Source organism: Phodopus roborovskii, unplaced genomic scaffold, assembly GCF_943737965.1.
Source record: "Phodopus roborovskii unplaced genomic scaffold, PHOROB, whole genome shotgun sequence".
Classification (NCBI taxonomy): Eukaryota; Metazoa; Chordata; class Mammalia; order Rodentia; family Cricetidae; genus Phodopus; species Phodopus roborovskii.
Window position 1 is genome coordinate 22,168,901 of NW_026126517.1, and position 27,310 is coordinate 22,196,210.

Genomic DNA, 27,310 nt, shown 5'->3' on the forward strand with positions numbered 1-27,310 from the left:
CAGTATTTCATTTCCTGGGTCTTTTAAACCATTCACACACATGTCCCAGCCTGAGCTGTGTTGCAGACGATAAGTTGAAAAATACACAATTCCTGCTTCCAAGAAGTACCTAAGGCAAAGACAGGCAGGTGCACAACTTTAGCTTTCCCTCCAAAAACCAAAGTTTAGTTAAAATGTTACTGAGGGCAAAATATAACTTAACTCAGAATCCAAAATAAAAAACTTGCTTACATCTGGGACTAGCTCATTCTCTCCATTATATTAGTATTTGGTGGGTAAGAAACACTCAGCGGATTTCAAAATTCTCCAAAGCATTTTCACCCCTTCACACATTATAAGAAGGCACCTCGACAGGGCTAGAGATCAGAGACTAGACCCTCTTCAGCCTTCAAGCAGGACACCCCATTCCTCGTGTGGGAACAGCCTTACAAATGTCATTATTGATACACAATACTTTCCCCACCATATAGCCAACTAAAATAACGATCTGTGCCTTTTTAAAAATTTATTTATCTTTATTTTACACTTTACACGGGTGTCAGGTCCCTTGGAACGGGAGTTACAGACAGTTATGAGTGGCCATGTGGGTGCAGGGAGTTGAACCGAAGTCCTCTGGAAGTGCAGTCAGTGCTCTTAACTGCTGTGTCTTTCTTAATGCTTCCCAATGAACCACAGTTCAAAGGGGGGGGGGGGGGGGAAATCACCTACTTAGAATTCTTAACCTCCCAAGCTAAGGTGGATGGACACCAAAGGCACTGAAAACACCTCTACTGGGGTAGGTTGGGTTTCAGCTGTTAGAATAACCACCAAGCATGACCCCAGTACCACACAAAACCAGGTGTGAGCATATAACCGTATCCTGTCCCAGCACTGAGGAAGTGGGGCAGGAGGGTCCAAGTTCAAGGTTATGTTATCTTCATCCACTTTACATAAGACTCTTAGTCTCAAAGCAACCAATCAATGAGCCTACCAAACAAACAAAACATCTATAGCACTACTCATATAATACCTAAATTATGGAATCAACCTAGGTACAACCACCACCACCACCACCACACATCTCCATTAAACAAGTTGCATCAGCCCTGGCCTAAGATGGACAAGGTCTATCTTGTTCTTCCCTGGGCACCTCACTTTAACTAAGTGCTATGCAAGCCACAAATGTCCTTCAGCAACCATAGTTTCAGTATTCTGTCTCTAAAATTCCTCCAATTACAAAATTAACTTCACTGAGTCAATGAGAAAAACATCAGTGAACATGGCATCAAAAATCATTCCTTGGAGCTGGAAAAAAAGGCTTGGAGGTTGAGAGCATGTTACCTCTTACCAAGAATCTGAGTTCAATTCTCAGGACCCACATCAAGGCAGTTCGCAAATGCCTGTGACTCCAGCCTCGGGGTGATCAATGTCATTAGCCTGTGGGCACCTGCACTCTCACACACACCCTGTCCCACATAACCTACACATAAGTAAAAAATAAAACCTTAAATAAGAATTGCTCCTGGGGGTCTGGAGAGATAACCAGAGGTTAAGAACACTTGTTGCTTTTCCAGAGGACCAGAGTTCAGTTCCTAGCACTCATATCAGGAAGCTAACAACTAACTGTAACTCACTAACTCACTCTAGCTCCAGGGACCCAAAGTCCCCTTCTACCCCCTGAGGACATGCAAGAATGCACAAACACGCACAACCCACCACATCCTAAATATAAAGTTTTTAGGGACTGGAGAGATGGCTCAGTGGTTAAGAGTATTGATCGCTCTTCCAGGTGATCTGGGTTCAATTCCCAGTACCCACATGACAGTTCACAACTGTCTATAACTCCAGTTCCAGAGGACTGGACATCCATGACAAAACATCAATGCACATAAAATAAAGATAAATTTAAGAAAAATCAGCAATTAAAAAAATAAACAAAATATTTTAAAAAGATACACTCATTTTTGTGAAATACTTTTTCAGGCTTCTAAGTTGGCATCGTTATACATGGTTCAATCTAATGAGGGGCCACAAGAGAACTAAGAGACTAAAACACCCAGGAGGCGAGCTGTACGTAAATCTTGGCAGCTATTTTATAAAGAGTAACACCTCCCCTGTGGGAATTTATTCCAGTTAGCGATCACTTCTGTTGGCACAATTCCCTTTGAGTCTCCTGCTACTTGCTCTAAAATACCAAACTTCTATTTTGTATTTTAAAGAGTCACACCCATAATTACTAGTATCTAATTAGATGGCACCCCCCAAAATGGGGCCTTTGCTATGTAAACCAGATTGACCTCAAACTCATGATCCTTCTGTTTCAGCTTAAAGTTCTGATTTGCTAGGAATACAGGCATGTGCTACCATTCCTGGTTAGCAGAGGGATTTTTTTTTTTTTTAAATCTGGTATAATGGCTTAGTAAGTAAAGATGTTTACTGCCAAGCTTGGTGTCCTTAGTTTGATCCTCAGGACTCACATAGTGAAATGAGAGAATCAACTCCTGAAAACTCTCCTCTGATCGATAGTCAATCTATCTATCCCCCCACACACATATCATATACATATACACAATAAATGTTTTTTTGTTTTTTTTGTTTTTGTTTTTTTTTTTTTTAAAAAAAAGGAATCCTTAGGGACCAGGAGCTAAAGACTGTATAGCTTAGCATGCACAAGGCTCTGGGTTTAATCCTCAACATAATAAAAAAAAAAAAAAAAAAAAATAATACATACATGAAATGCATAGGGACTAAATTAGGCCATATTGAGTCATCAGTTTACAGCTGTTAGAGGAGCTAGTATTGAGGACAAATGATAGCCAGTGTTACTGAGAATGAAAGAAAAGTGGCCTTTGTGCACAGTCAGTGAGAATGTAAACTAGAACAGCTATTTTTTAAAAAAATAGTATAGTGTTCTTCAAAAAACTAAAAGTCTAACCATATAATCCTACTATCCTAGATATGAGAATGTAGCAAAGGAACTGAGTTTGTACGCTGAAGAAGTATGTGCCTTTCAGGTCCATGTCAGTTCTAGTCACATTAATGAATGATTAAGAAAAATGGGGTGCATATGTAAAATTGGACACTATTCTGCCTAAAAAGTAGGAAATTTGGCCATTCTCAATGACATCACAGAGTAAGCCACACAGAAACTTAAGTACTCTGAAGACTCACTTACATGTGGCATCTAGAGGGAGAGCAGAAAAGTAATCACAGGAACAAAGGAACAGGTTGACTGAGAGGCACACAAGGTTGCAGCTCTGATGGAGGAATGTGTCTTGGTAATCTACAGTGCTGAAAGGTGATAATGGATGATGTATTTAAAACTGCCAAAAGGAGGCCAAATGGGACTGGGGAGAAGGTGCAGCAGTTAAGAGCACTGGCTGCTCTTGAAGAGGATTCAAGTTCAATTCTCAGCACCCACATGGCAGCTAACAACCATCTGTAACTCCAGTTCCAGGGAATCTGATACCCTGTTCGGGCTTCCACAGATACATGTGGTGCACATACATACATACATACATGTAGGCAAAATACACCCATACAGAAAAAAGACAAAAAAAAATTAATAAATAAAACTGATCTAAAAACACAAGTAGTCTTTAACACTGCCACTACAAAAGTTGAGGAGGTTGAATATAGTCTTTAGCTCCATGAACTCTTTTACACACAAACACATTTGTAATCCTAGTGCTAAGTAAAGACAGGGATCCTCGAGGCTTGCTGGCCATGAGAGACCACTAGCCTACAAACACACATGCTTTTGGGGGACCGAGGCAGCCTAGAGTAGAGTACTTGCCTGGGTCATTTCCAGAACTGCCAAAAAAGTATAATGTAAGGAGTTTGTTTGTGATTGTAGTACTCAGAAGGCAGAGGCAAAAGAATCACTATAAATTCAAGACCAGTCTGGTCCACACAGTGAGATTACATCTTACAAACTTCAAATAAATAAACGCAGGCTGGGAGACAAACAAAACCAATTCATTCATTAAGAAACATTGAGTGGATCCTGGTGGTGGTAGCACACACCTTTAATCCCAGCACTCAGGAGGCAGAGGCAGGTGGATCTTTTTGAGTTCAAGGCCAGCCTAGTCTATAGAGTGAGTTCAGGACAGGCTCCAAAGGTACACAGAGAAACCCTGTCTCAAAAACAAAACAAAACAAAACAAAACAAAACAAAAAAAAAAACAAAAAAAAAAACAAACAAAAAAAAAAAACAAGGGAAGGAGGAAGGAAAGGAGAGAGGGAGGGAAGGATAAAGGAAGGAAGGAGGGAGGGAAGAAGAGAGGGAGAAAGGGAAGGAGGGAGGGAGAGTGGGGGGGCTGAAGAAATGGCTCAGAAATTTAAGAGTACTTGTGGCTCCTACAGAGGACTGGGGGTCAATTCCCAGCCCCCACATGATTCACAACTAATTATAACTCGAGCTGTAGGGGATCTGATGTGTTCTTCTGGCCTCTGTAGGCTCCTGCACACACATGACACACAAACTCACTCAGGCACATACACACACAAAAAATCCTTAAAAGCTATATGTAGGTGCAGGCTGGAGAGGTGGTTCAGTGGTTAAGAACACTAACTGGTCTTCCAGAGGTCCTAAGTTCAATTCTAGCAACCACAAGATGGTTCACAACCAACTGTAATGAGATCTGGTGCCCTCTTCTGGCCTACAGGGATACATGCAGACAGAACACTGTATACATAATTAATAAATAAATCTTAAAAAAAACAACTGTATGTAAGTAAAGGGATGATCAGAGATAAAAGATATTTTTAAGCAGGGTATGATGCGGTAGTACAGGTTACAAATCTCAGATGGGAGGCTAAAATAGATACCTAGTTTGAAGTTAGCCTCTACAGCTATGCAATGCTACCCTGTATCAAGAGGGAGGAGGGAGAAGAACAGCTAAGTACAGTAACAGAATGTACACAAGGAACCCTGAACCGAAGGTGGGAACACTGCATAAAGTCAGGCAAGACAAAGGGCCACACAGGATGAAACCAGCTCACCTCTGAATGATGATAAAGCTTGAGAAGGTACCAAGAGGGACGCAGGCAGAATGAATAGCATACAAAAAGCTCAGAGGCACACACAGCCATTCAGACACAAGGCAAAAAATACTGAAGGTGGGGAGGTAGGAGGCAGATCATGGAAGGTCTCAAAAGCCTTCAAGTGCTTAAAAACTATTTTCTAGCACATATGGACCTCATCCTAAAGGTTCTATGGGGTCAGTGATTCTCTAAACTGGGTGGCACACACCTGAAATCCCAGCACTCTGTAATCTCAACGTTTTGGCAAGAACTAAGTCTGAGGCCAGCCTGAGCTACCAAGGGAGACCCTGTCTCAACAAACCCAATCACTGTGACTGAATGGAAAAGTAGAGATTGTTTTTTCATTCCTGTATCTGTCTGCAATTTTATATTAAAACACAGATTCAACAATCCTTGTCAACATTTCAGTTTTTAAACAAACTAGACAGAAAAGGGCTCTTTCTACCCTTTAAACTACTTTGTTCTGCCTAAGCCTATGAGTGACATTTGGACTGCACGTGCATGTAAAACACACACATTCTCTGACTGCGTAAGCTGCATAGAAACCCTTTCTGGACACTTTTAGAGACTGTGGAAATTTGAATAAGATCAGTCCCATAGGCTTGACTGTTTAGTCACCAGGAAGCGACACTATCTGAGAAGGATTAGGAGGTGTGGCCTTGTTGAAGAAAGTATGTCAAAGGCCATGCCAGGCCCAGTTTCTCTTGGCCTTCAGATCAGGCTATTGATCCTGCACTGTGAGTGCTGACATGCTCCCACCATGCCCTCTGTCATGATGACAATGGACAAACCTACCCCTCTGAACTGTAAGCGAGCCCCACATAAATGTTTTTCTTTTATTGAGGGTTGCCTTGGTCATGGTGTCTCTTCACAGCAATGCAACAATGACTAAGACAGAGACAAAGTGGCAACTAAACAGAGACCAAGTGAAAATCCCTTCATCTAGCCATCCTAGCTTATGCTATTTTTTAATCTTAATTTTTTTTAAATCTCATGTAGCTGATGAGTTCTAGGCTGGCCTGGAACCCAGGATCTTCCACCTCCACAATGCTAGGGCTATGGGTGTACACAACCATAAATGGTCTCTGAGGTTGTTAACTGAGACAAAGAAAGGGACTACAGTGGCAAAGGGCATTGATCAAAAAGGACAGATTCTACAAACATATTTTAGTATTTACTTTTATTTTATTTTAAAACTTTTATGTATGTGTCTAAGGGATGCCCAGAGGCCAGAAGAGGGCATCAGATCCCCTGGAGCTGGAGTTACAGGTGGTTGTGAGCCATCACAAATGGGTGCTGAGGACAGAACTCTTAAGGAGTATGTGCTCTGAATCACTGAGTCTCTACAGCCCTGACATGCAGTAGCAATATGCGGCTTTGATACAGAGGTTGCTAAGGGAGGAGAAAGGACCACAGCTTACGCTGGCTGGTTTGTAGGGATATTCACCAAGACTGGGAGTACAGAACAAAGACACACTTTCAGGAATAGGAAGGAAGAGCACTTCAGGTACTGGAGTTAGAAATGTCTCTCTGTGCTGTCTACTGGAAACAATGACTCGGAGAAAATACATCTGGCTTGATGAATATGGAAGTGTTTAAACTGTGTTAGATCACCCTGCTAGAGAGAGAATACAAAGAAAGGGGGAAAGTTGGTAAACAGAGCCCCAAGGAATGTGTGCACCGAGCTTTGCATAGAGAAAGCAAGATTAGACACTTAGGGAAAGACACTTATCAAGGAGTGGTCACTTCAGACAATACCCAACTTGTACAGTGGAATGTTAAACTGGGAGGTCATCTCTGCTGTTACCAAAGCTGATGCCTGTACAGGAGCTGATGCCACTAGGCAGGAGGAGGCAAGCTATATTGTGGAAGTAGGAAAGGGACTGGAGGCCACATTTGATCCACAGCAACAGACATACACAACTACATGGTGGGAAAAAAGAAATGAAGATTACTTTTGAATAGCTCAGTTATGTGAAGAAAGAGAGATAAGGAACAGGGAAGGGACATCTTGAAGCACAATTTTTGAGGTTGATTGTGTTTGCTTACTAATGGGGAACATAATAATAGGGAAGAAGAAACTAAAAATCCTGAAAGGCAAAGAGGTATTAAGTGGAAAAGGGATGGGTGGCATGGGACAGCAGTGGGAGGCAATGATCACAAGCACAATGAAGGGGATTCTCTTTGAAAGGGAAAGGATAGCCAAGTACCGACAGGCAAGAGCAGGGTTAGAAATTCCTCTGAAACACAGGTAAATCATATGTGTGTGAATAACTATACCATGAGAAACAACATGTTTTTTTCAGATTCTCAAGGAAGTTCACAACCACTATGTTTCTAAACTTGGCTCTGGCAGGGCACAATGGCACATACCTGGACTATGTATCAAATTCTAGAACATCTTGGGCTAAAAGAGCACACAGCTCTGAAGAAAACAAAAGTAGGACTTATGAAAATGGTAACAGACCACAGCTTATTCAGAATAATGGGAAGAAAAGAGAAAACCAGATGCAAGAATTAGTAGAAACTTGTTAGGCTGGCAAGAGTAGCCCCAGCAGGACAGAGATGAAAGACAAATACCCATACACACAAGACAAAATTAAAAACAAAGGCAAAAATCTGACACAGTGAAGAGCAGGGCACTACCATTACCTCACTAATGTCTGGCAATACTACTACATAATGAACTATAATAGGAAAGAGACTGGAAAAAAGGGAGAGCAGCCAGCAGCCATAACTCAACTACAATCAGCATTCATTAGTAAGTGGTTACTGAGTACTGCCAGGTACTGTTTGACCCTGAAGATTCATAAATGCTGTTCCAGTTTGCTTTCTCTTTGCTCTGATAAAACACTTAACCAAAACAACTCTGGGAAGAAAGAGTTTATCTGGCTTACAGGTTACAGGCCACCATCAAGAGAAGCTGAGGTAGGAACTGAAGCAGAGGCTATGGAGGTGTGATACTCACTGGCTTACTCAACTACTTGAATAGTCCAAGCCCACTTGCTTAGGGTAGCAGTGCCCACAGTGGTCTAGACCCTCTTATGTCATTTAGCAATTAAGAAAATGGCCCACAGACCATGCCTACAGGTCAGGAGGTACTTCCTAAACTGGAATTTCCTTTTTCCAGATGACTAGTTTGCATCAAGCTGACAAAACCTATTGCTGTTAACAAACACCTAAATCAAAAGCAACTTGGGAAGGAAAGGGTTTATTTGGCATAAATTATCCTATTACAGTCATCAATGAGGAATCTGGAGCAGGAACTCAAGCAGGAGCAGAATGAGGAACTAACAACTTACTGGGCTGCTCTCCAGGTTCATACTCAGCTACCTTTCTTGTACCTCCCAGGACCACCTGCCCAAGGATGGCACTACCCACAGTGGGCTGGTACCTACACCAATCATCAATCAAGAAAAAGTCCCACAGACTTGCCTACAGGCCAATCCAATGGAGGCATTTTCTTAGTTCAAGTTCTCTCTTTCCAGATGAATCTAGCTTGTGTCAAGAACTGGTACAGGAAGTAACAAAACCCCTCCCCTGTGAGCATACAATCTAGTGTACAGGGAAAATACACACTGAACAAGAAATAGATAGGAAAACTCAATGTGCCAGTTGTGGGATGAACCACTAAGAAATCAGGAAAGGCGTGTCTGAGGTGACAATTCCCCAAGGGCTAGGCAAACTAAGAGCCACAGAGCAAATGTGGCCTGCTTTTGTTTGTTCCATGGCTTAGCCATTAAGATCACCTGTTGCTCTTGCAGAAGACTAGGACTGCTTCCCAACACAAACACAGTGGCTCACCACCATTCACAACTCCAGTTCCAGAAGATCCAATGCCTTCTTCAGACCTCTGAGGGCATCAGGCATGCATGTGGCACACAATGTAAAGAAAACACTCATACACATAAAACCAATAAAACCTAATTTTTAAAATGTTTTATGCCACTTTGGGGGAGGTGTTGTCTTTCTTTTATTTTCTTTTCTGTTCTTTTTGAGACAGGGTTTCTCTGTGTAGCTCTTATCTGTCCTGAAACTCACTCTGTAGACAGGGCTGTCCTCCAACTCACAGAGCTCTGCCTGCCTCTGTCTTTCAGTACTGGGATTAAAGGCATGAACCACCACCAACTGGTCTTATGCCACTTTTAAATGGCTTGAAAGCCTAAAAGAGTATTTCATACACATAAAAACTTCACAGGGGCTACCTAAAAGCCTCAGAGGGATACTTGTTGCCAAGCATGACCACCTGAATTTGCTCTCTGGGACTCACATTCTGGAGAGAACCAACTCCTACCAAGTTACCCAACCTTTGACTTCCACATGTGTGCATGCACATGACAGATAAATAATTTAAAAAATTATATTAGGGAGTCCTTGTCTCAAAAAAGAAAAATATATGCACAAAATGAGGTTAGGGAGATGACTTGGTGGCTAAAAATGTCTAAAACACAAACATGAAGACTTGAGTTCATATCTCCGACACCCACATAAAAGCAAGGTGAGGCAGTGACCTCAATGCTAGGGGAAGCAGAGACAGGCAGATTTCAGGAGTTTGCTGTCCATTCAGTCTAGAGAGAAAGCGAATTCTGAGTTTAGTGAAAGCATCCTAAAAAGTGTGGCATGGAGCAAGGGTGAAAACACCCAAAGTTAATGTCTGGCCTCCACACATGTACATGCAAGTGTACATGTACACACAAGAGAACACACACATACATCACAAATACACAAAAAAGTTATATTAACTATTTTGAGATTTGTTTGTTTTTTGAGTAAAGGCCTCAAAGCCCAGGCAATCCTCCTGCCTCAGTTAGCTGTTTTGTTTTGGTGAGACAGGTCTCACTTTGTAGCCCCAGACAGACCTGGAACTATGTAGCCTAGCCTGGTCAAATTCACAGTTAGGTAATCGTCCTGCCTCAGCCTCCTGAGTGCTGGGATTACAGGTGTGAAGCACCAATGAACTTTTTTGGTACCAGCATCTCATCCGTTGACACATCATCTGCAGTTCCTACACTACAACAGAGAGCATCTGGCATTTGCAGAGACAAATGTGCTGAAAGGACCTAAAAGAGGAAAAGCCAAACATAAAGGGCCAACAAGGGTAAATGTCTAGAAGAGTATCAGTCTGTTCTAGCAGTGGTAGGAGACATTGCCAGATTTAATGTAAATAAATAATGTATCTGATACTGGACTTCATAGTTGCTGTGTGAGGAACAAACTCTAGTGAGTATGAGTACAAGGAGGAGATGAGAAAGTAGGCCAAGGCAAGAGACTATGAGGAGTAGAGTTGGTGAGAGGAAGCTGGGAGCTGGGGTATGTTCTGGATGAAGTATAAAGAATTTTATTCAGCTTAGAACTGGGGTAAGAATGAAGAGAAATCAAGCACACCTCTTAGATGGAGCTTTAAGCCTGAATAACTGAGTACTTAGTAGACCCAACCCAACCCAAAACAGACTGGGAATGGCAAAGGTTTGAGGAGAGAAAAAAATTACTGGATTCCAAATGCCTATTTCCTTGCCTGTAAGCTAGGAACAAGGCACCTCATAAAGAGAGGGCCATAAAGATTAGGTGGGAAAATTTATGTGAAGGGTCACAATACAGTCTGGCCCATAATAAACATTCAATAAATTTTAGTCAAGTTATTATTACTATTATCCAAACAGAAATGTCAAATATACAGTTGCCTAAATTTCAGGCAATGGTTCTCAGCATATAGCCTGAAGCCTGAAAAAGACCACCTAGGGAGAGAAGGTAGCAGAAGGTGGACTCCTGGCAGTCTCCACACCCAGGTAAGCCCCGTGAAGAGAAAGGCCAGGCTGAACACTGAAAATTAATAACCGGTGAGTAGAGTGATAGATCCAAGGAAAAATGAAAGAGTGTTTAGCTGTTCAAATGCTGCAAAGGGTCTAACAGGGTAAGGGCTAAGACTTATTTATTCAATCTGGTTAAGACAGACAGACAGACAGACAGACAGACAGACACACACACACACACCTTGATATGAGCTATCTGAGCGGAGTCTTGGGAGACAAAGCCCAACTGAGTAGCTGAGGGCCTGGGAGGTGAGAAAGTGGAGATAGCAATTACAGCACTTTATAAAGACTTCCTACTATAAAAGGGAGTAAAACTCAGGTAGTAACTGGAGGAGGACATGGACCACCGGTTTTTAAGAAGGAGGATTGTATCCAGACAGACAGTTTTACACTGTGATGGCCTGAGAAACTGCCTATGCAAGGGGGGGGGGGGTTGTTGGCAGGTACAACAATGAGTAGCAGAGAAAAGCTGGAATCCAGTGCTCAGGGGGAGAGGATGCCTTACAGAGGAGGGGCCGCTTTTCTGATTACCGAAGTCCCTTAAACTGAAAAGGAAACACTATCAAGTACTTTGAGAATAGTTTTTAAATTTCTCAATTTTTATGCTGGTGTAACACAACCAACTGTCAAATAAACACATAAATTGTTGTACTTGTAGTAACTTGGGAGGCGGCAGCAAGAGGACAGGGAAGCCTGGGCAATTAATCAAGATTCTGTCTCAGAGCAGAGTGTAGAGTACATGGTGCGAACCAGTGCTTGGGAGGTGGAAGCAGGAGAACCAAGGAGAGTTCAGTCTCCCATGTGGTGGTGCACACCTTCAATTCCAGCACTCAGGAGGCAGGGTAGGCAGAGCTCTGATTTCAAGGCCAGCCTGGTCTACAGAGTCCCAAGCCAGTCTGAGCTACATGAGACCCTGTCTTTAAAAAAAAAAAAAAAAAAATCTTAAAAATAAAATAATGGTCCAGTGGACCAGTGGTAGAGTGTTACCCAACATATACAAACCCTTAGGATCCCTAAATTCCTAAGAAATCAGTAAGTGACCCAAGAGCTGGGTTTTAGCATTTGGCAAGCATCCCCACCCCCCCTTCTTATTATCTAATTTCTTTTTTTAAAGTGCAGCTTAAAATATAACATGAATATAAGTACTAAAATAATTATAGCACTTTGCAAGACACTTTGGGAATTGATAATTTGAAGGTTGAAGCTCTTAAACCTAATGTTAACAGAATTGTCTTTGGGAATAAATCAGTTACTAGTCTTCATAGTGAGTCTGGCTTTAAAGAGAAGGAAAGGAAGGGAAGAAGAAAGGGAGGAAGAGAAGGAAGGAGGGATAGTTATTGGACTGATGCCAGTGTCTTGTGAACTGGTCAGCGAGGACGATGGCTAATTCTCTCCAATTGCTGGTGCATGGAAAGGACAGTTATCTGTCTGATCACACACCACAGGGAGGAAGAGACTTAAGCTCTTTTACATATGATCTCTAACTGCTAGTGAAAAAAAAGTGTTAAGGAGGAAAGGTCACCCAGGATTAAAGGGTGCAAAGACTGTAACACACTGTTCTCCAGTAACAATAGGAGGTCACATAATCAACGTACAAAAATGAACTCCAGTTTTCAAGGTTTTAAGTTGCTTCTACCTAGCAACTGTCACCTAAGAACTACAAATGCTATACACTTTACAAGAGGAGACTGTGCCCCTCAAACCCACTCCATGTCAGTAACAACAAGCAAAGGCGCTCAAGAGAGCTAAGCAAATGAGCCAGGTGAATTCTACCCATCCTGCTTCAGAAAGAGAGGAAGTCATAAAATAGCTCATCTGTCTTTAAAAACAAAACAGTGGAATGCAGGCACCAGTTCAGACAGTAGGCTATTCAGATTCTTGGCAATGACCCAAATTACTTTACAGAACCATTAAAAACAAATAATCAAGGCATGGTAGCACTGGCCTATCATTTCAGCACTTGGGAGGCAGAGGCAAGACAGTCAAGAGTTCAGGGCCACCCTCAGTTACAAAGCAAGTTCAAGGCTACATGACATCCCATCTCAACAAAACAAGAGGGAAATCAAATACAATTCTAGCCTCCCCAGTTTCCAAGTCTGAACTGGCTTATCTATTTGCCAAAGAAAAAGAAATGAACCCAGCTAACTGGCACATTGTAGAAAATTAAGTTAAGGATTACAACGGTAGGGACTTAAGTCTTTTCTACCAGGGAGGTATCACAACCAACCAGTGCTACAGGCTGGACTGCTGAACAGACACTAACTTCATTTTAGGAGAGGGTTCTTTTCATTGGAAGGGGACTTGGTCCCTTACATATCACCTTGAAGCAGTTAACTTCATTTTGAGCTATATCCTAATTGAAGTTTAGTGATTTTTTTTCTCCCCTCCCTCCTTTCATTCCCTTTTCCTTCTGAGATAAAGGTGTTGGGATGTAGTCCTGGCTGGTCTATCACTCACTGAGTAACAATTTTCTTGACTCTCTCTCTCCTGAGTGCTGGGACTGCAGACACGAGCTACCATGCCTGGCTCTCAACTACATGTTTTCACTACACAATTTCAGTTTCTTGATTTGTTGTCCTCATCAAAATGCAAAGTCCAGTTTCATCTTTCCTTTCAGAACCATGGGCTAGTGAATGACCAACAGCAACTTGGGTATCACTAAGAACGCCACAGCTTCCTCCCCTCTAAAGTAAACAGGGCCATCTCTCTACAAAGGAGTAACATGAAGCATCCCACTTAGAAAAGCAACAAAGCTACCAGGTTCCCATCAGACTCATTGTTCTTTAGAACTTAGTGTTCAAATATTAAAGTCAGGAAACTCATACTCTCCTGACAACTACATCATATTTGGAAGTTTGCTATCAATTTCTGAGAAGGCTACAATAGGTGGCATTAACTACATTTTTTTGGAAGTCCCTGGTATTTTTTTTTTTTAATTGCTCTGATGTAGAGGCTCTCAAGAAGAAAGAAAACAGAGAGCAGTGTGGTAACACACACCTCTGATCCCAGCACTCAGGAGGCAAAGGCATACTGATCTCTGTGAGTTCAAGGCCAGCCTGGTCTACATAATGAGACCCTGTCTCAAAACAAATAAAAACAAAAACAAGAACAGAGAAAACGTAGGAGGATTGTGTGCTTCTCTTCGCCCTCAGTGAATGTAGACCAGTATGGTTCGCAACTAAAATCTACAAGCCAAGTCTTAGTCTGCTCTTCCCTAGAGCTCCAGTTTCTGAACACTGCAACCAGCCCTTCAATTAGGCAACACTTGCAGCATTCCTGCTGCCAACCAGTTTCTATGAACTGCAGTCATTCTAGGAGAGAAATGGGTTAAAAAGTGGACGTGACTTGATGAAATTTAAGAGAATAAACTCAGTAGTTGATTCTTTTATCACTTGTAAGAAGGCATTCATACACAATTCCAGTACTAAATTCAAAACTTCTAACAGTTCAGCAACCCCAACTGAGGTCCTGGCGGTGGGAAAGAGGGCTGGTATTCATATTAACTCAGCCCAGAGCTTTAGTAATCTAGATGAATAATCCCAATTCACAGCTCTCAGTCTGACTGTACAGGAAATGCTTTCTGCAACCCAACATATCTAAAAGGGTTTCATTCTGAGTGATGCAAACCCTCCACACAGACTCAAAAGCCAAGGGTCAGAGGTTTACTTAAGACTCGTTCACATGAAGCAAGTTGATGTTAGACTGGAAGCAACTCGCAAGCACCTGTTACAATCCCACCCCCCCCCCCAAGCAGTGGAACCTTGAGAAAGGGTGTTCTGGAGCCTTCCTCTTCAACACACAACTGGAAATGGGCATGAAATTGCTAGGCAATTTATTTCCTGTATGAGGATCACATCTTGTTATTCCTAGTTCCTTTTGATGTCTAAGATTTGTCTTTTAGCATCACTCTAAAAAAATTTTATCTTCCTATAAAACCACTGCAAAAAACCATTATTTCATTTCTCTGGATGACATCTCTCTGGAAGCTTTCTGCAAAAATTAATTATTGTTATAAATCGACAATTCAAATCAAATACTTCCTGAAGACCCAGTGAGGCCCTAGGATCCCTTGGGGATAATAGTAAAAGATATAAAACACGACCCATGTCCTCAAGGAGCTGTATTTATTGATTCACAGGAAGTGAAGACAGAGAGGTCACTTTATACATATGTAGACAGAACTGTATTTTTAAAATTTACCTCCACGGGGCATTATTTTGGTAACATTTTCCCATCACTATGACAACCATCACTAGCAACAAGTTCTTTTTTTCAACTGTCCCCATTCAGTTTAACCCTATTTTCTGTTATTCTAGTATCAGTGGGGCTAGAGAACAAAAGATTACCATCCCTAATAGTGAATCCATTCATGACCTTTGAAAAATTGTAGTTATCTCTTCACCTTCCATTCCCTCAACCTTTCCTGACTTCCAATCATACTGCCATCTTTTGAGTCTCCACACAACCATCTCCAAGGTCTCCTCATCCTTTTTAAACTGAGGAACCTAGAAATGAAAACAACATTCAAGTAAGGGGCTGATCAGTGCTAAATGTTATCTACATAAAAGATAATGCCATCTAATCAGAATACCCCAACATCACTTCCAAACACCTGGGAGTACCTTTAAACTCAGTCCTACGCGGGAGGCAGAGGCAGGTGGATACCTGAGTTTGAGAGCAACCTGGTCTACATAGGGAGTCCCAGGCCAGTCGGGATTACATAGCAAGACCTTCTCTCAAAAATTAATAATGACAAGGCCTGTGATGGACTCTTTATTACACTTTCCTCTGCCATATTTGCATTATGTACATGTGTGTGGGGTATGCATGCTGGTACACAGGCCAGGGGACGATACCACTCTCTGCCTTATTAGCCCCTTGAAGTTCTCTCAATGTACCCAGAGCTGAACATTTTTTTTGACAAAGCTGGATGACCAATGAGCTCCAAGGCTCTACCTGTCTCCACTTATCTTAGTACTAGAGTTCCAGATACATGCATCATGCCTGGCTCTTACATGGATGCTAATCATCCAAATTCATGTCCTCATGCCTGTGCAGCAAATACTCTTACCAACTGAGCCATCTCCCCAGTCTACGTATTGTTTTCTTAAAAACCAAGCCAATAATTACCTAGTGGTGCACAAGTTCTCCTAGTTTATTATAATAAACCCTTGCAAAGTGTTCCTAAACATTCAGTAGCCACTGATCCATTTTACACAAAACAAATACACTTTACACTGTAAAGCAAATATCGACTTAGAAATCATTGAGTCTTAAAGGGAGTCATAAACTATTGGGGCAAATACAGATGAATTTATAGGTATCCACAATGAAAGGAAGCCTGGACTAAGAAAGCTCTTCGAGGATTGGGTACAAATTTTAATAAAGGAGAAACTGATTTCAACTCACAGCAGTATCTGTGAATATTTCATGGGAGAGTTACGATAGGGAGATCTGAGTTAAGCATAGTTGAATAAAAACCCAGGGGCAGGTGAAGAAGTGAAGGCTCAAGCAGAGAGGTCTGCAGATGCACTGAGGCAGAGCATCAGGACCAAAGAGGACACACCAATGGTCCCCCTGTCCGATGCAGAAGTAGCAAAGAAGTAAGAAAGTACACTCAGCAGATAACGTCCAAATGTAGACATGCAGGCTAAGTGAGCTATGAAGGGCTGAGAATGTAAAATCATCTATTTGTGAGAAGTCAAAGAGCTTTAGGAAAACAGGAACAGAATTCTCTCTGTTTAAGGAAAGCACTGGGGATACTGTGTGCAGTAAAAAGGGAGGAGCCCACCATAATGATCCTCAGTAATGGACTTAAGTGAGACCGTCCAGACTGAACAGCAGAGCCAGACTAAAGAGATGCTACAATGGCATAATGGATAGACTCAGACACCAGTGGATGGGATGGGAAGAGAAGGACCATAACACAATGCACAGACCAAGAGTGAACTCAGAGGATGCACATTAGGGTTTGAATCTTAGCTCTGCCGCTTCCTAGATACATGACTCAAGGAAATTTATTGCCCGGACCTACTAAAGATGTCATGTAGTGTTTTAGTAAGCATTTCCTTTTCTAAAAAGTTTGGCTATGTTTATTTTGTATGTGTGTATGATCTGTGTGCAGGAGTGCAAGTGTGTGTATGCCACAGTGCACCTGTGGAGGTCAGGAATCAACTTGCCGAAGATACAGGGATCGAACTCAGGTCATCAAGTTCTGTGTCAAGCACCTTTTATTCACTGAGCCAACTTACTAGCCCCAAATATGTCCTCATTTAAGAGAGGCACTGCAGGGCTAGAAAGATTAAAGATGTTTCAGTGGTTAAGAGCACTTGCTGCTCTTTGCAGAGGATTTGAGTTCTCTTCCCAGCACTCACATGATGGCTCACAACCACCTCTAACTACAGTTCCAGGGTATCTGACACCCTCCTATGGCAGATACTACTGCATGCACAGTTCACAAACATACATACATACATTTAGGCAAAACATTTATATGTATGTATACACATCATGTGCATATCTGGTGCATGAGGAAGCCAGAAGAAGGCTTCAGATTCCCTAGAATTAGTTATGAATGGTTGTGAAGCACCATGTGGGTGCTTGACATCTAGTCCATTCTTCTGCAAGAGCAGTAATTGCTGAGCTGTCTGTCTCTCCAGACCCCCAAATAAAACTATTTTAAAAAAGAGAGGTACTACAGAATTGTATGCTTCCTTTTTTTAATGAGTCAGAAACACTTAAATTTTTCCATATTTTTTATGTGTATGGATGTTTTTCCTGCATTTATGTTTGTGCACTGTGTCAGTTCATGGTGCCTACAAAAGCCACAAGAGGGCACTGGGTCCCCTGGAACTGGCTGTGTTGCCATCTGGGAATCAAACATAGGTCTTCAATACAAGCACACAGCACTCCTACCTATGGAATCCTATCTCCAGCCCTTTATTTTTCCTTCTTAAACTTACTATTCTCTCTCAAACTTTAATTCATTTTTTTCACTACTTGAAGTTGTTATTTCTCGATAACAATAACAAGTTCCAATCCTCAGAACTAGCAACTTACAACTCAACATCTCATCTATAATTAAACTGTTAACTGTACTGCACTGTTTTCTCTAGACTACTGGTTCTCAACCTTCCTAATGCTGTGACTCTTTAATACAGTTCATGTTGTCCCCCCCAACCACAAAATTATTCTCATTGCTACTTCTGAACTGTAATTTTGCTACTGTAATGAATCATAATGCAAATATCTGTTTTCTGGTGGTCTTAGGCTAACTCTGTGAAAGAGTAGTTTGACACCCCCCATGGGGCTACAACCCCCACATGTAGAGAAATGCTACTATAGATCAACATTGATTCTGTCCAAATTGAAACTTGAGGAACATCAAACAGTAACCAATTACAAAGCAATGGATCTGAACCTGGGAGGCAAAAAAATCAAAACCAAAACAAAACCCAACCCTGGGTTTTTGGTTAAAGGATCACCAAGTGATTCCATTATTAAAAATATTAAAACTCTTAGTCATATAAACCAAGGTAACAACCCGTATGCAGCTGCCTGGGCCTGATCATCCCACAACTCAAGAGCCAAAAACCTTCCCTGCTTTCTCCCTTCTCTGGATCTTATCTCTGATGATGTTTTCCTTGGCTACCAAATGATACCTTCTGTTACCAAGATGGGTAGTTGTCCTTCAGTTTGGTTCCACCTAGCTTACAGGTAACTTGAAACCCAGAGCAAAATCAGTAACATTCTGAAGTCAGGACACATTGAGCATTTGTAGTGTCAGGGTTTGGGGTCAACCACCACACTCAAATAGGTTTGTACACACACACATACACACACACACACACACACACACACACACACACACACACGTGTGGGCATATCTCAATATAATAAAACAATCCAGTTATGTTGAAAAGGTTACAGCTCTCATGCCCTTTTAATTTCTTTCTGATAACAACTATGGTTCCCTATGTGCTAAGCAAAGTACTAAGTGCTTTGCATGCATGGTCTCAATTAAGCCTCAAAATACTCCATGAAGCATGATTACCCCCAATTTGCAAATGAAGAAACTAAATCGTGAAGAAAGTTATACTCTGCAAGAGCATTCAGCTAATACATGGCTAAATTAAGATTTGAACCCAGGCAGCCTAGTCTTAGCCGCCCTGAATCATTGTACTATATCATCTCACACTATTCCAGATTAGACTGTGTGATTTGCCATCCCCTTTGTAAAGGTATTTATATATGCACAATTAAAAACTCCCAGTCAGAGAGATTACAAGAGGATTTCCTCATAAACCAAGCTTAAAGAGATGTTATCCACAAGATTCTACTGCTTATAATTAAAGGCAATAATCTAGGGACAGTACTTGTTTGATCTAAAAATTAGTCTGTTTTCATGAATGGGCAAAAGCTACATTTCAGGCACCTATCAATATTCATTGCTTGAGAGGTGACATATTTGTTATGATTGTGTGATCAACTTCTCCCTAGTTTTTTTGAAACAAGTTCAAAAGTGAGTCCAATGAAAACATTTCCTCCAACACCACTCTTCACAACTCAGACTGTCCTATCTCAAGACAGAGAGCCACAAGTACTTTGATGCAGTAAAACGAGAATGAGACAATGCTATTTCAGCAGCGCATGGGCAATGAGGGTCAGGGCGCTCAGGAAGTACAGATGTCAGAAAGGTTCCTGCTACTCACAATCATCAACACATCTACAAACACTGCAACAAAATACAAAACCAGCAATGCAGGAAAACATAGAGCAGGAACTCCAATGCTGAAATAAACACCAGTGAAACAGACTCCACCCCATCAGTACCTCATACTGTCTTGCTGCAGCAAGAATGAGAGGTAATACATCTGGGGAAATCCCTCCAGTCTATTTGTCAAATAGAAAAACAACTACTCATTTCAAAGAAGGGGGAATTTTCACGCACTGTACAGAAAACTGCCAACTAACTCTTACATTTATACCTTTATTAAACTAAGACTTATCAGGGTGGTCTACTCTGAATCTAAAAAATTAAACCAAGCCTGGCTTCCAGGAAGCTTTGTACTAACCCTACAAGGGAACTTGTACTCTCTACAAGCCTACAACTACAAGTCAGGCCTTTAAAAGCAACCTTAGGTGATGGCTTCAGCCTCATGGTTGGCTTCACATGAAGTGTGTAACCTGACAAGGTAAAAACTCATTGAAATATTTAACAGTGGTGGTATGGATTTCTTTGGATAGGTCAAGAAAAGCAACCCATCCCTTTTAAAAACATAAAGGACCATTTTATGGGAAGCCATTCTCTCAGTTCTAGTGTCTGAGCATTTCCTCAGGGCTTTCTCAGAGACCTTATTGAAGGAGAAAATGAAAGGCTAACAAAAGGGCCCCTCATCTCTCCCTATTCCCAGCATAATCTACCTCAGCCACAGGGCCAGTAGCATCCACACTGTCATAAATGCCAGCAATTAGAGAATTAAGCCATAAAACCACCCACTCAGGTATAAGAGCACAGGCCTGCAGCTTATTTAATGCATGCCATAAAAGATCCTGTACTTCCTCCTTTCAGGCCTTCAACACCAAGAAATGAGAATAACAACAACAAAATAGCCCTTTGTCTGCTGCCCTGGTAGTGATGTGATCAATGAAACCATCTGGGCCCAGGTGAAGGATTTAAGATCCTTCTTCATAAAGACTCCCCATTTCCTCTAGCATGCTACACTGCAGACCTATGAAAGGGTAGGTTATATTTTGAGCACAAGTATAGTGGAAACCAATGCTGAGCTACTCTTTATAAAAATTATTCTAGCTTATTCTGAAACTATTCTAGAAGCTTAGTTCAGCCAGTTCCTGACCTCAGAAATAATGGCACCTACTATTAGCAAGGCAATTTTAATTTTAAAAGTTAATTCAGGGGCCCATGGGAAGTCTCAGTAGGTAAAGGCTTTTGCTGGCAAACCTGCCGACCTCAATTTGATCCCTAGATCCCACGTGGTGGAAGGAGAGAACCAACTCCTACAAGTTGTCTTCTGAGATCCATACAGGCTCTTACATACACAAACACTCACACATGTGCAGGCACAATAAATGTAATTTTAAAAAAGCTAATACCAATCCCAATCTTAAAGCTATTTTATTCTGTGTTCCTAAAATCTGGTACAATTTGGGGTCAATCAATAACTTCATAATAATTTATCCTCACAACCTAGCAGCCCACAAAAATCACAGCTTGTGATTTAATCCAAGATAAAACTTAATTCCTCAAATCTCATGAGCCAATCTTCATGAGCGCAGGGCAAGTAGTTTGTAACTGTGAACTCTCTGACATCTGTTTCCTACTCGTGCCTAGAGGGTTAAGAATCTGGTTGAAATGTAAGTGCATCATGCCAGATTCATTAGTAACTTCACCTTTCTTAATCCAGGAAAATGATATGCCAACAAAGAAAGGGTCCATCGCAGCAATCCCCAAAAAGGTTCCTACTAGTACAGTGACAGTCACAAATCTCCCCCTCCCTCAAAACCCAGGCCACCAGGCTCTCCACCTTGGCAGAAGAATGGAGACAAGACATTCACAAAAGGCCCGATTGAGGGCCTTCAGTTAAGTACTAGGAGGGAGCTGAAGTTCTGTGCCAACACTAGAGGAATGTGGGCAGGCACAAAGAGATCTTAATTAGGAGACCTACAATTAAAACACAGTGAGTGTCCAAAGGAGAGAGAGGCGTTGCAGTCTGTTACGCCTCCGAGCAGGCAAAAGTACTGCTGCCACCCCCTCCAGCCACTGAGTAAGGGAGGCAACTGGCGGGCACAGGCTGCACAGCTGTTCTCTGGAAGGACAGCTCCAAGGTGAGCAGGGATGAGAAATGAAGCCCAAACGGGAGCATTTTCTCTTAACTTCAAATCAGAAGGGAACTCACTATTTTGTGAATAATTTCCTCCAGGAGCATTTGCCTTGAGATGCGTAATTGAGAGGGAAACATGGGGACATGAAACAGAAAAAGGCCTTAAGACTGCATTCCTAATATTAAGCACTTTGTTACAGAACTTACTAATAGCTGCTTCACTCAAAGGAGGTATTTATTGCTCTGGATTTATCTTTTCATTTAAAAACTCATACATCTAAAGAAATACATCATCCAACAATGAAAACAAATTTAGTCAAACAAAGGAATAATGCTGAAGTTCGTACAGGTGCTCAGAATTTTATTTCAAACTTGATCTTCAAGTCAGGTACAGTGATATGTGTCTGTAGTCCCAGCTCTTAGGAGGCTGAGGCAGAACTGCTTGAGCCTAGAATTCAAGATGAGCACGAGTAACACAGCTACATCCTAATGCAAAAGTATCTCCATCTTTCTTGTTGACTTCAGCAAAATCCTTATGGTTGATTTTTCATACAATGAACACTTTCCCACCAAGTTGAAATTTCTCCTAATAATAATGATAGTTAAATGGGCAAATAATCCGATATTAAAAGGCACCAAAGAGTCTCACTAAAAAAAAAAAAATAAAAATAAAAAAAACAAACTCAGAATAAGAAATTCTAGGTGTGGTGATGCATGCCTGAAATCCCAACACTTGTAAGACAGCAAGCTAGGAGGATTGTCAAATCCAAGGCTAGCCTGGTCTTCATGGGGGGGAGGGGGGGTCCCAGGACAACCAGGGCTACTCGGCAAGACTGTGTGTTGATGATGATGATGAGCTACATGGAAAGACCATGTCTCAATGATGTAGATAAAGAAGAAAGGAATAAGAATCATCAAACAGAAAGGTTTATGAGCTATTTAGTAAAACATATCAGAAATTTAAGGTTACAAGTGAATTACTCAGTTAAGCATGGAGGCATGTGCCTTTGATCCCAGCACTCAGGAAGTATAGGATGGCAGATCTCCACGAATTTAAGGCCAGCCTGGTCTACCTAATAAAACCCTGTTTCAAAAAAAGAACAAATAAAAAATATGAATTTCTCAGCATGTCCTAACGGACAGTGACAGAGAGATGAATAAAACAGAGCTCACACCCACTGATGTCCACCCCACTGTGTTCTCTCAGCTTCATTCACCTTCTGCCAAGCTCTGGATGAATGCAAAGGCAATGAAAGAACAATTCTTTGGGTACATACACCTGGTTAACATTAAACTTTTTTTAATTAAAAGGAAAACAAAGTCCTAGACACTCTCCAGCTGCCTTCCAGCTAGAAAAGTACCCCTTTTCTAAGCTCAACCTAAAAGCCTGCCTCAGGCTACAGGGACTTCACTGAGACTTTAGATGAAAACAAATATGTGCCGATGCTGTAATTCAGTTTTAATATCACATAATTAAAATGTGCAGTATTGAGATCAAGAGAAAACCACTTTTAACATGTTGAGAGTGATAGGAGAGGCATAGGAAATCAATGAAGATGGCTGGCTGCTAAAATATTTCTGAAATTTTCTGTTAAATTGCTGCAAATTCCAGTCAACAGAAGATGCTGCAAAGGTGCTTATTTAGAGGACAAACATAGCAACTGGAGTATCACCTGAGACAGCTGCTAACACTATGAAGAATATGGAAAAGCAGCACAAGATACGGACCTCTGTGATGTCCTACAGAAGATGGTTCAGTAAAGCCTGGGTTCCACTTTCTAACTCACCACAACGCCCACCCATGTATTTTGAAAAATCACCTCATTATAATAGAATGCAATCCCAAGGAACTCACATAGTTGTTACCAGAGAGATTTCGATCCAAGGAGAGCAAAGAACCAATGGCAATGGAGAACAGGTCTTCTGTGAGTAACACGGCTCCTACAAGGGGATCTGGAAGTTCTGTCACCTAGCTTTAGAACTTGGCTTTGATTATGTGCAACTTCAAGTCATTGTTCACTTAAAGTAAACCACAACATAAAGAGGTTAGAATTGTTCTGGGGGTTATTCATTCCAATAGTTCAGACAAGACCTACTAAGAAACATGGATAAATTCTAAGAAGCAACTTTTAGGGTAATGTAAGTATGTCAGCCCAGAGGAAGACCTGTGGGGCTCTCATTACTGATGTGCAAGACTGTGTCACCAAATACTTGGTTTCTATACTGAAAGAGGCTGTCACTCTGGTTTACCATGAACAGCACATACCACCAGCCAGTGTTACATGGCCTCAAACTACCAACCAGATAGAAAGCATACCAACATCTCATCCAAGCCCAGTTTAGGAGAAAAATAACGCTGGAATTTAATGGAAGGAGTGAACCACCCTTCTCACAATAAAAGAGTGATTACCGGTCAGGCACAGGTTCTAAAGAGAAAACTTCCTCTCTATTGTACTTGATCTTATTTGTACTGACTGAAATTCCCCGACAAGTTTTACATGACAAATGACCCATTAAGGCCAAATAAAGAGCTATCTCACAACCATAATACGGATAGTTAAGAAACTGTCAGCACCTGATTAAAACTTCACAGGTAGTTTGTCAAAGACCAACAGACACAATATTCTGATGTCCAGACATTAGGTCCCTGAAACCAGGTGTCTCTCTTCCTAACCAGTCTCTTGAAAGGTTATGATTGGAAGCTGTTGCTATGAAACTTCGATTTTGAATATGTGATAAGAACATTTGGAGCTTGGATACACGGTCCTTCGGTACAAAATGCATAAGCACGCCTAACAACAAAATGCTGCTGCTTCAAGTATGCCCATAAAGCACACCAACTCCTATTAGAGACTTTCCTATTCTGCTCAAATATACACGAGACTATAATTCTACATATAACCAGTCAAGTCTCAGTTTTGAAAACACAGAGGTAAATGATGTCAATGTAAGACTTTCTTTTTTCTTCCATATCTTTTAAAAAAGCAAAATCAACTCACATTTAAGCACCAACTCCATGCAAGTCACCTGAACGGTTCGGCCTTTTTGTCATGTATGAGGCCTTTGGTTCTCCAACTACATGGGATCTGTGTTGTTAGCTTAAAAAATACAAAATTGGCCTTTCAAAAAAAATAAAATAATCCACAGCAACCAATAAATCACTCTCAAACAACCCTGCTCACTGCAGCAGCGTTCTGAAGGCTGGGGAAAGGAGTTGGAGACGCTAGGAGAGCAGGCAAAGAGGACGGTGCAGCTAGCTAGCTACACAGCAAGGAACACGCCCCCATCATATCCTCCTGGCTGTCAGAAGGCGGGTTGCAGTCTCCTAAGCTGGCTGCCTTAGAAACAATTTTTAAAAGGAGGCTGGGAGACTAACAACTTAAAATGGGAGGGGGAGGGCAGCTCCATGAAAGGAGGGGCAGGGGTCCCTAGGATCTCCTCCCTCCCCATCTTCCCAAGGCCTTTGCTAAATCTAAAGGGGTGCAGGTCATAACGGGCCACAAGGGGTTTGCCCAGGATATTTTGTGTGCCCCAACGGCAGCGTACGCAGGAAACGGCTGGTTACTATCTTTCCCTTTCTGTTTCAATCAACAGCACTCCAGAGCAGCACTACCCCCCTTCACTTCAGCCCCTGGCAGCTGCTCTTCCTCCCCCTAGCATCCCCCATCCCATTCTCCCCCCTCCCCTGCAATTCAAACTGCCCTCTCGGCATCCAATGGAAAACAAATGCGCAACACCACTGACTGAACCTGAACTCAACTTCCCTTCCCAGGGCAACTTTCCTTTTTGCTGAAAAAAGCTGAATAATATATATCAAAGCATCCCGGTTCTCAACCGTTTACTAACTGGGAAGGGGCAAAGCACTGACCCTTCACCCACCTTTAATCTCCTAATAGGAATCGTAGATAACCTTACCTCCTCCTAAAGACTAACTTTGCTTCATAATCCTCCGCTTTTTCCCAACCCAAACCAACCACCACCGCCACCACACTAACGTAAAACTGTCCCTTATCTACTCTCACCCCAACCCGGCTTTCCTCCACCCCTCCCAAGCCCCAGGATTGGCCTAGGAAAAAGTGGATCAATAATAAAATGACGAGGAAAAAAGAGAGAGAGAAGGGCGGGAGGGAACCGGGGCCAGAGGCTACAAGCTCTCGGGCGCAGTGGGTGGGGTAAGAGAGCAGCTGCTTCCCTTGGGAGGATGCTGCCCAAGTCCCCCCACAAACATCACCCCTCACCGGGGGCCCCTTTCTCTAGAGCTGGAGGGAAAGCCTGCTCCTCTCAAGGAGAATGCTGATAAGTAGCTCTGCTCCAAACCTAGGGGGACACTGGGCCGTTTCCCTCTAACACATCTCTGGTCCTTCATCTAAAGGAGGGAAAGGGGTGGAGTTGGAGGTAAATCCCTGACACCAGCAGCCTAGGAACTACAGCCCTGAAAGATGGGTAAAGGGACGAATGCAGGGGAGAGCAGTTATCTTCGCAAGAGAGATGAGAACAGGCAAGGTAGAGAGGGTAGGTTTCCCTGGGGTAGGGCGGGACGAGGAGGCCCGGTGTGCAGAGGTGGGAGTGGGCTGGGAGTAGGGGTGAGAGAAGGGGGAGTGGCTGGCAAGGTGAAGACCTGGCTGGAGATGGAGGGTTGGTTAGGTTTTTCGAAAGCAAGGTGCAGAAAGGGACGTGGATTTCCCAAGGGCCAGAACGTGGCCCTGGATGAAGCCAGTAACCGAGAGATGTCCAAGGGGAAGACTGCCCTAGGAGTAACACATCTGCCCAGGAAGGGAGGCGGAGATGTGGCGGGATCAGGTCTCTGGCAGAGGGAGGGAGGAATCTGGCTCGGATGAGGTAATCTGTGAAAGGGAGGAGGGGTTCAGTCCCGGGATGGGAAACCCCCGCAAGGGGGTCTGTGCCAAGGGATTTGGGGAAGGGTCCAAGGGAAGGAGGAGTGGAGGGTAAACGCCCTTAGCCTGAAGGGTCTGAACCCCCGGGTAAGGGTGCCTGGGGGTCTGCAGCCCATGAGGGGGTCCCAAGATGGGAGGGCCATTTGCCCTGGATTAGGGACCCCAGGATGTTTCCAGAATTGGGATGCTCCTCAAACCTGGATGGGGGAGGGGAAGGGCTACGCAGAGGGTCGAGACTCCGGACCTGGGGGTTCCTCGCCCCCTTACCTCTCCGCTGCCGCCTCCCCCGCCGCTCTCTCCAAACACTGCCCGGAACCGGCGCAGGTTGGTGCCGATGGCGGCCGAGACCTGCAGCGCCGCGTCGAAGCCCGGGCCCACCCGGAGCAGGGCCGGCCCTGAGGAGGCTGAGGACGATGACGAAGACGAAGACGAGGCAGACGACGAAGAGGCTGCTGAGGCGGCGGCCGCTCCCCCTGGAACCCCAGCCCCGCTGCTTCCCGCCGCCGCCGCCGCCACCGCCGGGGGGGAGGGGGGCGCCCCGGGGCCGCCACCGCCGGCCGGGGGCCCGGGGGGAAGCAGCAAGGCCGGGACGCGTTGCCGCGGGGCGCCCCCTAGGCCCCGGCGCCCCCCGCCGCCACCGCCCCCGGTGGTCCCGGGTCGGGCGGGGAAGCGCCACCGACAGCTGTGCGCCATGTTCGCCCCGTAAGTGAAGCAGCGAGAGGGAGAGGCGACAACACAG

At 43.0% G+C, this 27,310-nt stretch overlaps 1 protein-coding gene across 3 annotated transcripts in view; it reads right to left on the minus strand.

Moving 5' to 3' along the window:
- Kmt2a (lysine methyltransferase 2A) overlaps positions 1-27,310 on the minus strand; it is an 84,412-nt gene extending 57,102 nt beyond the window's left edge. For 2 of the 3 annotated variants that reach the window (XM_051197258.1, XM_051197257.1), the window contains exon 1: positions 26,839-27,310. In XM_051197258.1, the coding sequence (XP_051053215.1) occupies positions 26,839-27,264 (426 nt within the window). In that variant the 5' untranslated portion in view covers positions 27,265-27,310. The remainder of the gene's footprint in view (positions 1-26,838) is intronic. The other variant, XM_051197259.1, reaches the window with a different exon arrangement.